Below are 14,531 nucleotides of genomic sequence, written 5' to 3' on the forward strand. Positions count from 1 at the left end.
CCCACCGACTACAGAAGTGTTCTACTGACATCCATTTTTCCCTGAGCTTCCTCGAGCTTCTTGCGGAAGGCCTTGGTGCTCTGAGGATTCAGCTTTGGCTCTCTGAGAAAAGCTTCCGAGGGGGCAGGGGCAGGAAGACGGTTCAAGGCTCCAACCCACCTGTGCCTTTCTTCCTGTTTCCTGTGGCAGGTGGGCCCAGGAACTGCTGCCAGTCCTAGCGTGTATTCCATGTCTAAAGATCTCACAGACTCCTGGTAGACGAGCAGCAACAGCTTCACATTGAACCTGACATCATGTACTGCCAGGTCACAGGTCACGAGGTCTACTCTCAGCCAGCCCACCTGGGCATAGTCTTGGTTACCAAACCTGAATGTCACGGCCATGATGAAGAGCTTATCTTGCCTCCTCTGCTCAAAGACACTTGAAGCCACTGTCCCAGGGCTCACCCTTCCATGGCACTCAGGGGTCTGGAGGACAGCACTACTCTTGCTGGCAGTTTGAGGCCTCTTCTTGCTGGGCCGGTCCACCTGCTTGCCCTTAGCCATACATCTGCTTGAACTGGAAGCACTCGTTGCAGTAACCGTTACACTTGGTGTTGCCGAAGTGATCACAGGCAGGGGCCCGGCAACGCTGTTTAGGGGGCTCTTCAGGAGTGGGGTCACCCCGGTGGGCAACAGTGCCCACTCGCTGGCTCAGGTGCTGGCACTCCATGCATAGTTCCTCACTGCGACAGGCCAGGATGTTCTTGCAGGAGGCCCGGGCACACTTGGGTCTTGAGGCTCCCTGTGTGGTTCGAGGCATGTCTCTGCGCTGGCTGGATCTCTGAGAGGAGAGGACAGAACAGAGACGCGTGTGACATTTCTCAGGAGACCAGAGGGGGATTTCAACTAACAGGATGGATTCTACAGAGGGCTTGACCTGCCTGAGCCAGAGAAGCGTGAATGTGCAACTGAGGATCCCTAGCTCTCCATCAATCCCAGCAGAAGCTAACCCAGTCTGGGGAAGGTTTTTTTTTTTTTTTTGTCACCCCACCCCATATGGCAATAAATGGAACATTCGGGATGTTCAGGACAAAGGATTATTTGAGAAGTCTGCTTCCCCTTCAAATCTAAGAGGTCTCTGATTGATCACCTCCTGGCTTTCCAGATGCTCTCAGAGGTTTCCCTCTTTGGCTGAATGTATTAGCTTTTCAGAATCTATTCTAAGTGTGCTTGGCCAGTTTGATACTACACCCAGCGCCAACGAAATGTGGCTGGTTTTTCCAGGCTCTCTTCCAGCAGAACTTTTAAAGGGACCCTTTGTCATAAGGGGACAGACAGCCTCTCTGTCGCAGATGGGGGACCTGACACCAGAGTTCCACCAAATGTCTCACCAGTTGCTCTTCTGTCCTTTTGGCTTCGTGGAACCTCTGATTCTGAGCTTCAATGAAGCACTTCTGACAATACCCTTCGAACATGGTGCTCCCAAGAGTGCCGCACTCCCTGCCCAGGCACGGGACATTGTTCTGGAATCTGGGGACTGTGGAACTGGCTTTCCCAGAAGCTGTGACAAACTCTACAAAAGAGTGAATGCTAGTCAGTATCACATCTGGGTTACTGTGCATGCACAGACACCGACATTAGACAAGAAACAGGCTCCCAGCATAGTCGAGAACAGCCTGAAACATGTACTTGAGGCCAAACTTTCAGAAACTCAGCAAAAATAATGTTAGTGGACATCTTTGGCTTAACTGGTTTCTCGCTCTGAACACGGGTCACTGATCAGTCAGAGAACAGAACGGCAGGCATTAACTGCCTACTTGCCCTTTGAATTAGAGATCCCTAACCCACAGATGTTTTCCTGGTGTCTGTAAATACTTCCCATCTCTTGTCAGCCCTCTTCAGACTATCTCATCGATGATGCTGAAGTCTGAACAATACATGTCTAGCAGACACTAAATGGCTTTATCCCAGCACTCGGGGGACAGAAGCAAAGAGATTGACAGGATTCTGAGGCCAGCCTTGGCTACGCAGTGGGTTCATCCTAGGCTAGTCTGAATTATATCGATAGGGTGCTTTTGATACAGGATAGATGGTAACTGGTGCTGACATAATGAGATAGCGCCTAGTGCTTCCAGATACACCAGCAGAGCAACAGAGGCAGTCGTGCCAGCCAATGGAAAGCTGCAGTGATGTAATCGTTCTGACTGCTGGGATAGGCTACTTTCTTGCCTTCACAGACCCCTTTCCAGGCAGTAACTACTGCAGTAGGCAATTTAGGGTTTCACTCACGTTTATTTTCTCTGTATTCGATGAAACACAGCGTGCAGAAGCCCTTGTTTTCTGGAGTCCCAAAATACATGCAGCCAGCTTTTCTGCACTTGCTTGTCCCCGTCCTGTCAGCCGGAGTTCGCGCTGCCTGGGAAAGGCAGCCAGAAGGGACGTCATTTCCAGTTCGATGGCAAGAGTGTGGGGAGAGACTTTGGATGAGCTGTGAGGGGTCAGACTTGGAGCGCTGGTGACAGGAGGAAGGGACACTGGAAGTGAGACTGGAGGAGGGCTCTGCTGTAGTCCTTTTGAAACAGGTACTGCAGATGCCATTAAACGTCCGAGTGACATCCTGAAGGCAGGCTTGGCACTTACCAGGATCTGCAGTGTGGCTCGCATTGAGCTGCCGGGCATTGTGGCAACGCTCACAGAGTCCATTATGCTGCACATTCAATGTAAAAGGGCAACCGGGGCTCCTGCACTTCATTGCTGTGGTCTCGCTGAACAGAAAAAGGCTGGGTGCGGTGGGCGGGGCCGAATGAGGTCCTCCAGCTGTTTCCTCTGGGCTCCAGGCTGAGGCGCCAAGTCCTGCTCCTGGGAGTCCTTCAGGGCCCAGCGTCGAGTTCAGCTTTGGGAGTTTGTTCTGGTTCTTTTGGCGCCTCTCTGAGCATTCATGGCATAACGGTTGAGTGTTCACGGACATAAAGAAAGGACAGTTGGGTGTCTCACATTTTACATCCATGAGTGACAGCTGGGGCGTGGAGGGTTCCAAAGGGTTCTGCGCATGCGCCCCTCTCCTGCCCCGCTCATTGTTTTCCTGCCACTTCTTGTATTCATGCTGAACAAGTTCAAAGTAATCGTCTACCAGATTTATTTCTTTGGGTAAGTTAGCTTCATCCAACCTAAAGAGCAAACAGGAAAATAAGTGGTGACTCCAAGTAACCCAAGGCTTTGACATCATTAGCTCCTATAATACTTTTCCAGAATGTAGTACCGAAACGCAGGCTTACGGCCCGCCCGGTGTGGCCCTGAACGTGTCCTATCCCGTCCTCAAGCCGACCAGACAAAGCAAAGAAGTCTGCTTACTTTGCGGCATTGATGAGGTGAGTGGTGCCGGGGTCCCAGCCTTGCACCGGGATTTCCATCACCATCAGGTATTCCTTTAAAAGCTTCTCCTTCATCTCACTTTCAGGCACTGTCAGAAAGTGAACTTTTAAGTCTTCAAATCTTCCCCGCTCTCTGTTAACGAGGGGAACAGCTCGGATTTCTGAAGGAAAAAAAAAAGAAAAAAAATAGCGTGTGAGAAAGATACTCTTCTATTAAATGATCCTGCGTGTAAGGTCATATGCAGAGTGATTCGACTTTAAAGATACAGAAAGCATCATGCAGTCACACTCAACAGCCAAACAGGAAAACAAAACGCGGTCAACGCGAACATAAAATGCTTTGTTTCCAGGGAGCTCACAGAATGCCAAGGAGCCTAGTGCTAGGGGACTTCTTAAGTAGGGATTTCATTTGTGATTTCTGTGTATTTTTTTTGTAGCCAGAAGGCTGCGAGGTGTTTTAGTTTCTGTTTACAACACAAAGATTCTGTACTTTCTTTTGTGCTTTTGTACACGTGTATATAAGTGTACCCTGTATCTGAACTTCACTGTCCTCTCACCCCCACTTCCTGCTGTCTCCACTTCTTTCGAAACCCTCTGCCTTCTACTTCCATGTCTTTTGCCCTATACCCTTAAAAATAATTTTAGACTCCATGTAAGAGAAAACATGCTGTTTTCCCGAGTCTATATTGTTTGTTAATATGATTATCTCTTGCTCCATTTTTTTCTGCAAATGACAAAAATTCTTTTTTTTTCCTTATGGTTGAATACAATTCCATCATATATACATATCACAGTTTCTCCGACCATCAATCTGGTGATGGTCACCTAAGCTGATTTTGTAACCACAGACAGGAGACGACAGGAGATCTGAACTGGTTACATTCAAGGCCTACCAGGCAGAGTGACCAGAGTTAGAATATTGACTTTGTTGATGTCAAGCTAAGCATGTCATTTAACCTCTCTGAGTTTCCATGGCCTCATGGATAGATAAGACAACTCACGTCAGCATCTCACAGGGACGCTATGAGGATGAAATGAACGACTGCTACCCAGAGCACTTAGCACAGTGCTTACGTACATTAAGGTATTATAATAATAGCTAACCCAACAAACATCTACTTGCTCCGTGCCAGACATGATAGTGAGGCTCTGCGCACCTTAATTTGTCATGTAGTGACATTAACAGGGGTGGAAGCATGCACATATGACTGCCCAACATATATTTACCATGCTGAAAGTGCTTCCTAAGTCATACTCAAAAAGATTGCGGAATAGTATGTTTACTGCAATTGCATTGTTGTGCCAACATGTACGATTCCAATCTGAAAATCTCAGATCTACAAATCTGACTGGACTGGGGAGCGGTTAGATTTTTGGTTAGACTAGATGCTGAGAAGGTAAAATCTACGTAAACATTCAGGAATATGAAAGACACTGAAATCTGAAATATTGGTTCCAAACACTTCACGTAGGAGATAGTTAGTTCATCCTTCTTAACTAAGCAAATGAGAAAAGACCAGCCTTAACTGAAACAGTTTCAGCTGGGTACAATAGAGCAAGGCCCGGGACTCCAGGATCCAACAGGATTATGAATGTGAACTGATGTTTTCTTACCAGGTCCACTGTCCTTCAGGGTCACCAGGGGTACAAAGTGCTGGCTGTCATAGCCTAGGACAATGGGGTATCTGTAGCATTCCTGGGCAGGCCAGTGGAGAGGCAGGTAAATGCCACCCACTTTCAAAGGAGCAAAATTGGAACCAGATTCCAAACTTCTTAGCATTTTGTCTGTTAACGGGAAGAGAAAACAAAGACCCTGGTGACTTTCACGAAGCCGTTGGGGAACCTGGGTTTCTCCTCAGAGTTAGAGTGACTGGCTGAAAAGCATCCAGGGAAACACGGAACTCTGAGGCACCTCACCTGCGATGACAACGATCGGTCTCCTGAGGATGTTGCTGAGGACAAATACGTGGATTTCTTCCAGGGAATTATACTGAAGTCCACTCCGGGCTGCAGCTGTGTCTGCCGACGCCATTTTGACCAAGTTGTCCCATTCGTCATTCCAGTTCTAAGAGGAAAGAAGATGAGAGGAGTGGAAGAATGGATGAGCAGCCACTCAGATGTCCCTCTGCATTTGTCCCCTGTCATGCAAATGTTCATCCTCTCCCCAGTTTTGGTTTCCTCAAGCTCAAAGCTGATGGGAGATACAGACAGCATTTGCCTTCAGAAAAGTTTCCTACCTAGGGCAGGGGATTGCTCAGTTGGGAGAGTGCTTGCCTAACACGCATAGAGTCTTGGGTTTGATATCTAGCACCACATAAAATCACATGGTGATGCATGCCTGCAATCCTAGCACTGTGGAGGTGGAGGCAGGAAGATCATCTTCAGCTACACAGCAAGGTCATTTTCTGCTGAAAAGCAGGTTCAAGGCTACCCTGAGCAACATGATACCCTAGCTCAGAAAAAAAAAAAAAACCCACAAGGATTATGAGGTACACTCTCCCTGGGTTGGCTGGGAAGTCAGGGGAGTACATAAGGCAAAGCCACGGTTGGAAGCCATGCACACTAAGGGATCTGCTGCTCACAAGCCTGAGCAGTGAGTGGCTAACGCCTGGGGTTAATCCCACAGAAGATTCTTGGTGTTTTCCATTGAGTATGCAGTGCTTAGCTCAACTCATATGACTTGTAAGTCATATGTTCCTCAGGGGGCAGGGACTGGCCCAGAGTACCCTTTATCTACCATGGGGCTGTCGCACAAGCACAAAACATACCCGAGTGTCGTAGCACAGTCCTGTTTCCACAAATTCCTGAGATTTCAGAGACTCCAGCTGCCAGCGGAATTTAAAGTTCCGTGTATCTGTCTCCTTAAGGGTGCTGAAGAGAGCCTTCCTCAGGACCAAATCCGTATCCTGAACACCCCACAGGTACTGACAAGTTGCATGCATGAGGCAGTTTCCATCACCTGAGGACAGAAGGGAGCCGTGAGTGGCAGATAAACAGCCCAAAGTGAATGCCCTGCAAAGGTTTTCAGGATAAATTAAGCCTACTGCTGGAAGACTGTATGGTTGATCTTAATCAAGGGCCAGCTGCTACCACTGGCAGATGGTAGGAAGAAACCTTTTTTTCCTTCCTTTTAGGGGGAGGAGCCAGACGACCTCCACTGTAGCACAGCTCTGCCCCTAATTGGTTTGGGTGCCTTTGGGAACATTCCTGAACTCTCCTCTACTTTGTGGAATGAGGACACCGGTTTATGAACTCTCTAGTCCTTTTTCTTCTTCCTAGTCTTTGGTTTGCTAGCTAAGGTCCTGGCACTCCTGCTCCCTAGTTCTAAGGAAGGTTTCACACCCAGGGCAATACACACACCAGGAAGCCACTGTGGCTCAGCCTATTAGATAGGGCCGGTCTGGCTATGACTAAGTGGTAAATGACTTGGTCATTCCACTTTAGCTTTGAGGACCTGGGAGTTTCCTCTCCTAGCTTACTGAGTAGGATTGACAGCACCAAATGACCTGTAGCCTGCTGCAGGCCCTGCCCCAGCCTCCAATGCATTAGGAGAACCTGTCTGTAAATAATTGCAAAGCCCCTTTAATAGAATTGAAAGGCAGCTGGGCTTGGTGGTTAATTATAGCATTTGGGAAGCAGAGTTGGGAGGGTCAGAGGTTCAAGGTCATCTTTAGCTCCAGGATAAACTGAGGAGAACTGAGGATTGCCTTAAACCACAGGAGACCCAGTCTCAATCAGTCAGTCATCAGTTAGTCAATTAATAAGGAACTAAATAAAGTTAAAAAGATGTTGGCATATAAAAATAATCCAGTGTTTGAGGTTATCATTTTGAGAAAGAGACAAGTTTAATTTTCTTACACTCATTTGTAGTCTTTCCAGGATAAAAGTCCCAATTCACCAGACTGTATTCTTTCAGTTTGTTCGTTTATTTTTGTCACTTCTGGACATTAAACTCAGGTGCCTCACAAATGCTAGGCAAGGGCTCTATTAGTGAGTTACACTCAGTCTCAGAATGCATTCTTTTTCATGTCCCAAACATTTGGGGGGGGGGGTGATATAAAACTAGTTAATTCCTCATTCTCTTTTGGAAAGTATTAAATACTTTTAATTATTAAAAAGTTAAAAGTATAGGCTTTTTGGTATTTTTTTCCACATCATTCTGTCAGTAAAGCATTCAAGCTATTTGAAATTCGGTCAATTTCTAATTCCAGCGAAACTGTAAACCACAACCTGTCGAATACACATCCAGGGTCAGTCAGTATTCCTTCAGCGTGTCCACTTCCAACAACTCCCTGAACTAATGAGCAGAAAAGACCATTCGAGCCCAGTGTCAGGCCGAGGTGTGGCAAGGACTGCATTCTGTTGAAATTTCCCCTTTGCAAAATCTAGAGCAAAGATAAGGCTTTTTTTTCTTCTTCTTGCGCTTACTTTCAGTTCTTTATTGAGATGCACCAGCATAAAATTCCCTAAGTAACACGTGGAATTCCCCGGCGCGAGGATATTTGACTAGCAATTGAGCAACAGTTGCTGTACGTCTTGTTCTGGTGCGCAGACGTTTAAACTGCGAACTGCACCCTGGACTTTCCCAGTGGGTGTGGTCAGGCTGAGCTGGAACGCGGCCACTCACTCGACAAGTGAGATCGCCGCAGCCAATAGACGCTGGGATTTTCACGAGGTTTCAATTTTATGCCACCTACTCCCTTCCTCGTTCACCGCAGTCTCATATCCTCAAATGCAGACTCCCGAAGCACCCCCTCCCCAAACAGACCAGCCTTTGAAGGAACCCTCCTGAAGGGGAAGGATTTTTATAAGGAAAGAAAAGATGCTAATAATAATCAAAGGGCAGAAAGCCACTTCCCACCCCACCCCCCAGAAGGGCTTTTCTTCCTTTTTTATAATTTTAAGAGCTTTTCTTCAAAGCAAGAAAATTAGGATTCTGGGGACCCAAATCCACATTCCCCCCCAACATGTTACTAAAACACCTTTGCTTTTGTAGTTTTAGCTGTAGCACGAATCCTTGAGAATCTAAATGGCAAAGGAAGTGTTTAATATTTACTGTGCTTCCCCCCCCCCCCCCCCCCCCGACACACAGGAAAGCAGATATTTCCTCTGTTAAGGAAATACTATATAATGTCTGCTAATTCCGTGAGTGGCAAGCAAGATAAGGCTTTTCTTTCTCTACCCCATCTCTAATTCTCTCAACTCCATCTCTCTTTTTGTAACAAAATGGGACATGGTAAAAACCACAAACTGTCAGGTATATAAGCCCCTTGATGACAAGTTAGCATAATTATCTACAAGGCATCACTTGACTTAATGCCAAGAACAATGTAGATAATCACTGTCTCCAGTTTTCTTTTGACTCTATTTCTTAAGAGTCTAAGCTTCATAAATATAGGGAAGATGTAGAGGTGATATACAAGAGTCCCAGAATCAAAACAAACAAAAGCCCACATCAACCCATCACCAAGTTACTCAAGTCAAGAACAGCCTAAGTTAATGTACCAATTAAGTTATTAAGTTAACGTTCCCAGCACCATTACTGCCAACGAGGATTTTCTACTGCTGGATGTATTATTTTGACCCAGAGAATATAGTCACTGATACAAGAAAATGAGATTGTACTCTTACCAACACTGTAAGTATTTAATTGGTCTCACACGATCTCTGTTCTTATAATAAATATCTACACCCTAAAGGCAGAATTTCTGTAACTGTAGGAAACAATATCATTGGATGTTTCAGCTCACGCACACATTCTTACTTAAATGATGTGATTTAAAAAAATATATGACCGTGAAGTTGGTAATAGAAAACAGTTATCAGAGGTAAAGAACTCCACTGCAGAAAAGCCCTGTCTCTCATCAGCTTAGGCAACAGAACCTAGGTGAGGGAAACAGAAACGAAGGCATCCTGGCTCCTTAACATCAACTTGTGAATGAGCCTAGAAAATGCCATCAACCCAGGAGGATCAAGAACACCATCACAAGTATGTTTCTAATGACAGTGGTAGACAACCATGACTCTGGTTCTCAGCAATCTACTTTCCTATTAAACCTAAAACCATTTAAAGCCGTCCCATTCTGGCCAGAGAAGGTGATAGATGGTTTGGCCAATGAAAACATTGGAAAGATTAATCCCCCAACTGGGGCTTGGGGTTTAGAAATGCATTCCACAAGCCTTCATGTCCTCTGTATCCTAACACACACACACACACACACACACACACACACACACACACACACAGAGAGAGAGAGAGAGAGAGAGAGAGAGAGAGAGAGAGAGAGAGAGAGAGCCTTAAATAAATCGTTCACCAACTGGATGGAATGTTGCACACCTGCCATCCCATCATCCCATCAGTTGGAAGATGGAAGCAGAAAGATCACAAGTTTGAAACCAGCCCGGGTCAGACAATGAAATCCTGCCTCAGTACAACAGCAGACTCATTAAACACATTCATGGCTGTCACCTGTCCCTTACCGAGTTTCTATAGGTGTCTGTTTAATGCTATTACCACTTCATGAATGGGGAAGCATCACCAGAAACAGTGTCCCCACCCCCAGGCTAGTAGAAAGGTGCTGGAGGAAAAAAAGTCAGCCTTACCGTTGGTTTTCAGAGCCACCAGCTTCCTGACTTCACGACACCAGTTGAGCTTCTTCTGGCTTTCCAAGGAAGCCTGGACGCTTCTGTCAATAAGTGCTTTGTGGATGATCTCCCGGAACTGTGGGCAAAACTGACACATTCGGAACATCTCCAGCGTGTATCGGTGCATGGTTTTAAAATGATGAATGATCCCATTGGTAGGTTTGAAGATGTCTTCCGGGGTTCTCTCTCTTATCTTCACTGCTTTCCGCATATTGCTCAAATACAACGCCTGAGGAAGGATTTGTTCAGCCATGGCCCTCCTCGTCAAGGCCTGAAGAGGAAGGGGAGAAGCCCATTCCGTTAGCCTGCCTTTAACACTGTTCCCATATACCTGTCGGCAAGAAACCCCAGTGTTTGATCTTGTCATTACTCTCTTAGTCACCTCAGCTCCCAGGAGACTAGCTGGCCCTGCAGATTAACTCACACTGGACTGTTGTAAGCTACATCACTTTTAAAGATTAGTCTAAACAAGAGAAGGAAGGCGGAGCGTGGGTACTGAGGAGGAGGGGAATAACCCATGCTTTCAGTAACGATTGTCAGGTAGCCAAGACTGTCTGTCAGTGACAGGTCCCGCTCCACAAAGCCAACCTCAGATCCCTTGGATGTCACCCAGGACCTCTGAAAGTCAGTTCAGGGCTTATAGGAGTCCTCAGTTTTGATTGTCATTGAAGACCATCACTCAGTCCTTGCTCTTGAGGAGTCTAGATCCAGGTCACTCAAACATCCCCTCCTTGATGCTGCAAAGGCAGCAAATATTTGATGGAAATCCCAGGTGGCATCTAGCTGCTGCCCGGTATTTCCTCTATGGTATTGCCCACAAAGAAAAGTATTAAACACGTGTTTTAGAGAGTTTATGATATTTATAAAGAGTCAACACAAGACTGTTTTATAACCAACAACAAAATCAGCCTATTTCTGGCAAGATGCTTTGCAATCTCAAGGGCAAATAAATGTCAAGTCTACCTCAGAATCCTGCCACCGAACTTCACAACAAAAAAGCAGAATAGCAATGAGGTACACCACACCTCCCAGGAAAAAAAAAAAAACAACAACAGACACCAGGGAGCTCTGTGATTTCAACTAAACTGACAGACAACTTTTAGTGCTGAGGTCCAGGTACCAATGCTTAGAGACACCGCCTCCACTTCCTTCACCCTAGAAGATCAAGCACAATCAAAGGCAGGGGAAATGAAATCTGGAAGCAAATTGGGAAAATATCTGGGCCAGGGAACTGCTCAGGACAAAAAGGATTAGCTGCACGGCCCCCAAGCCAGTTGTGCACGGGTGAGCACTGGTACATAGGGACATCCTCCAGGATGGGGCGATGCTGGGCCAGTTCTGCCTCACTGTCCCCATGGACCCTTAATAGGGCACTTGGCCACACAATCTGATTTCCTAGAAGACAACAATGCAGAGCACCTAAGAAGTCTCGCGGTGATGCTTAATTCCACTCTGGCATGAAGCTATCTACCAAGGCAAGCTCACCAGGTTAAAAAAAGTGTCCTGACTGAGTAAGAAGAAGAAGAAATCTAGGGATTAGAGAAGCCACTCCCGGGTGGGTTCAGGGTCTCTTCAGCCCAATAAAGTGGTCTAAATTCTTGCACCCTGCTTGAAAGGGAGAGGTTGCTATTGGGGATTTGCATTGGAATTCTTAATCTAAATGCTATCTAAGGCCTAGATAGAAGCCATTTCCTCTGTCTGATGCCAGTTATTCTTTGGAACTGGAATTAAGCAAAAACATTGCAGGAATGAGACAAAACTATACAGACCATACATACATCTCCTTGGCAAGGTAGCAATGATCTCTTTTACAATGTCATTACCCCATCCATCCATCCATCCATCCATCCATCCATCCATCCATCCATCCATCCTTTCATTCATCCATGCATCCAGCAATGCCAGGCCACTCATTTAAGGCCAATCCCTCTGCTTGCTGCTATAGCTAAACTATGACTTTACTTCCAGCCTTGATATCACACAGCACTGGGTTTGCAGCTAAGGCAATGAAGGAAAGACCCATCTCCGGCTCCGGAGCCACACGTCTTAGCTCTGCCTAGAAGCCAAATCTTTCTGTTTCCTATGCCCATCTCCTTGTAGTATCCTAACAGCAGCCCTCAGTCTCAGACAAGGAGGTAGGAAGACTTTCCATTGGTGAGCTGCATCTCGTTCTGTTTTTCTGACTGTTCTACACTAAAGATCTTTTAGCACAGATCTCAAAACGGTGGGAGCCTTAAACCATACGCAAGACATGCATATGGCACTATTTGCTAGCCCCCTGCGATCCCATTCATAAACTACCTGGCAATGCCTGAAAAGGTTCTCTAAAACAAACCTAAACCACAGCTCAAGTTTCCAGTTCTTGGACTTCCCCCACATTTAGAGAATAAATTTTCCTGACATTATTGTAATGTCTTATGGGTAAAAAAAAAATTACAGCACCACCCTTAACTTTTAAAAATATATTTGTTACCTCACTGCTTGACAGACAAATTTCCCAATTTTTGTCACAGGATCAATAAGATTCTACAGAACTTACTCATCAAAGTCTTCCCCCGGGTTTTATTTTTCCACTCTGAGCAGATTTTTTTTTGTTTTGTTTGCGATGTGGAAACTTATGTATTATTTATCAACAGATATACCTCAGGCAATTGTTGGGAAGTACCCCTCAAAAAAAAAAAAAAAAACATGCAAAGAATTTCAAAGGTCCAAAAAGTATCTCAGACAATGAGAATGGAGACCTGATTGTCTGCTCAATAATCTGGGACATTGGTGTACAGAAGACTAACTAACAATGCACAGCTCCAAAGGGTGCCCCCACACACTTGACCAGACTAGCTTTCCAAAGAAAGATCAGAGACCAGGAGAATTCAAAACAAAGCGCGCTCCAAAAAGAGCCCTTAATACCTCAGCTTTCCTGAGAGGCCAGGTGGCTGGATGTGGGATGAGCCGGACTGACAACCACAGTCTGAGTGTGGGGTCGGCCTGCAGAAGGGAGTTTAACGTGCCCTCTAAAGTGGAGCCCCCAACAAGCAAGCCAGAGACCCATTTCTGCATGCATACTCTTCTTACATCGCTGCAACTAGGGGAGACAACCTCGCAGCATTCCCCCCACATCCACCCTCCTCCCCGCCAGATCACTAAGTCTGAGGAAGCTGTCCCCGGAAGGTTCCCTGACTGAAGCCTCCAAGTCGGATTAGATGGCCTCTGAGAAACCCATCCCCCGTTGGGCTGGTTATGTACAATATGGGATAAAGCTCCCAGCTCGATTTTGCAAGGTCTACGTGCCTATATGCATGCTACACTTGATTCTCAAAAGAAAAAAGAGAGAGAAAGAAGAAGCAAATCACCCACGACCACACGACCTAGGGACCCGAGGGATGACTATTCATCAGCCAACTGCACCTTATGTCACCCTGCAGGACCGGAAAGGAACAGTTTACCAGTTGGTTGGAGAAACCCAGGGCTGTCACCTAACTAACACCTGGCACCGGGACCTCAGCTCTGGTCAACCATACCCTGGCCTCAGGAACCCTGCAAAGCCGGAGCCAGGCAGACCCACACCGGGCTGGTGATGCACCCCGAACCTGGCTGGCCATGCACCCCGCTGGCCGTGCACCCCGCATCCTGCTGGCCGTGCACCCCGCAGCCCGAACGCCGCTCACCTCTTGGAGTCGCACGGTGCCCTGAAGCCCGAGTGGCCCGCGGTCAATCTCTGTGCTCGCCGCAGCTGGGGGTCGCGATTCGGGTCCCGGTGGGGGTCGGGCCAAGGCGGAGCCCCATGGACGCCCGGTCGGGCTCGCTGTCTGGCCGGGGGTGTGCACGTCTGTCGGCGGCCTGACTCGCCGCTCCGCCCCCGCGGCCTCAAAGCCCGTGGCACTCCTCCGGCGCGAAGGCAGCAGACTGGGCAGTTCCCTTTTTTTGCCTTTCAGTTGTATGTGTGTCGCCAGCCACAGGGGATTTCCGAGGGACTTTCCAGTCACGTGACGCCCGCGTGGCGCGCGGCCGGCCGGCAGAGGGCGCTCGAGGCTGTCCCCGCCCCACCCGAAGAAACTCCTGGGTCCCGCCCCGGGGTGTCCCCGCGTGAGTCACCTGGGCATTTCGGAAGCTGGCCTCCACGTCACATCCATGTGGAAATCGCGGTGATGGGAACTGGAAATGCAATAGGTTCTTTTTTTTTTATAGCCTCTTTTCTGAAGAAAATAGCTGTGAAAAAGAAGGGAAATTAGAGAGAAAGAAAACCCTAAAAACCACCCGGACACCCAGGACCACAGGCATGAGGCCGGCTTTGAAGTCAGGGCTGCTCACGTGATGAGAACTTATGAGAGAGCCCTCGGCAGGATCCCGGAGAGGATTGCGAGGAAAAGCAGCAGGGTTCCCCATGCCCAAGCTTCAGGCTGAGTGCATTGCACAGAAACTTCAGATCCCACGGTCCTGAAGCTTCTGAGTTACAGGGAAAAGGTCAATCTCAGAGAGAATTAAATCCACCCTACACACACACACACACACACACACACACACACACACACACACA

General features: G+C 47.3%; 1 protein-coding gene across 2 annotated transcripts; it reads right to left on the minus strand.

Annotated features, from left to right (window-relative positions):
• Positions 1 to 535: 535 nt before the first annotated feature.
• Tnfaip3 (TNF alpha induced protein 3) lies at positions 536 to 13,886 on the minus strand. Of its 2 annotated transcripts, XM_038339389.2 has the most exons (9): positions 13,663 to 13,886; positions 9,956 to 10,268; positions 6,121 to 6,311; positions 5,270 to 5,417; positions 4,967 to 5,137; positions 3,333 to 3,513; positions 2,271 to 3,148; positions 1,373 to 1,554; positions 536 to 822 (listed from the first exon to the last, which is right to left on the minus strand). In XM_038339389.2, the coding sequence occupies exons 2-9, from the start codon at positions 10,248 to 10,250 to the stop codon at positions 538 to 540; spliced, it is 2,331 nt and encodes a 776-aa protein (XP_038195317.1). In that variant the 5' UTR covers positions 10,251 to 10,268; positions 13,663 to 13,886; the 3' UTR covers positions 536 to 537. The 2 variants fall into 2 exon arrangements, with proteins under 2 accessions (XP_038195317.1, XP_038195316.1); XM_038339388.2 differs by lacking the exon at positions 13,663 to 13,886 and having other exon boundaries at positions 9,956 to 10,364.
• Between the last annotated feature and the right edge of the window lie 645 nt (positions 13,887 to 14,531).

Source organism: Arvicola amphibius, chromosome 8 (genome assembly GCF_903992535.2).
Source record: "Arvicola amphibius chromosome 8, mArvAmp1.2, whole genome shotgun sequence".
In the NCBI taxonomy this organism is placed as follows: domain Eukaryota; kingdom Metazoa; phylum Chordata; class Mammalia; order Rodentia; family Cricetidae; genus Arvicola; species Arvicola amphibius.

Excerpts from the sequence above, each read along its gene's own strand:
- Tnfaip3 (XM_038339388.2), bottom strand. The coding sequence starts at position 10,364 with ATGACAAGATCAAACACTGGGGTTTCTTGCCGACAGGTATATGGGAAC. Across the intron at positions 5,138-5,269 it reads ACCGATCGTTGTCATCGCAG|ACAAAATGCTAAGAAGTTTG; the intron begins GTGAGGTGCCTC and ends TCCCGTTAACAG. Across the intron at positions 1,555-2,270 it reads CGAATACAGAGAAAATAAAC|AGTTTGTCACAGCTTCTGGG; the intron begins GTGAGTGAAACC and ends ACTCTTTTGTAG.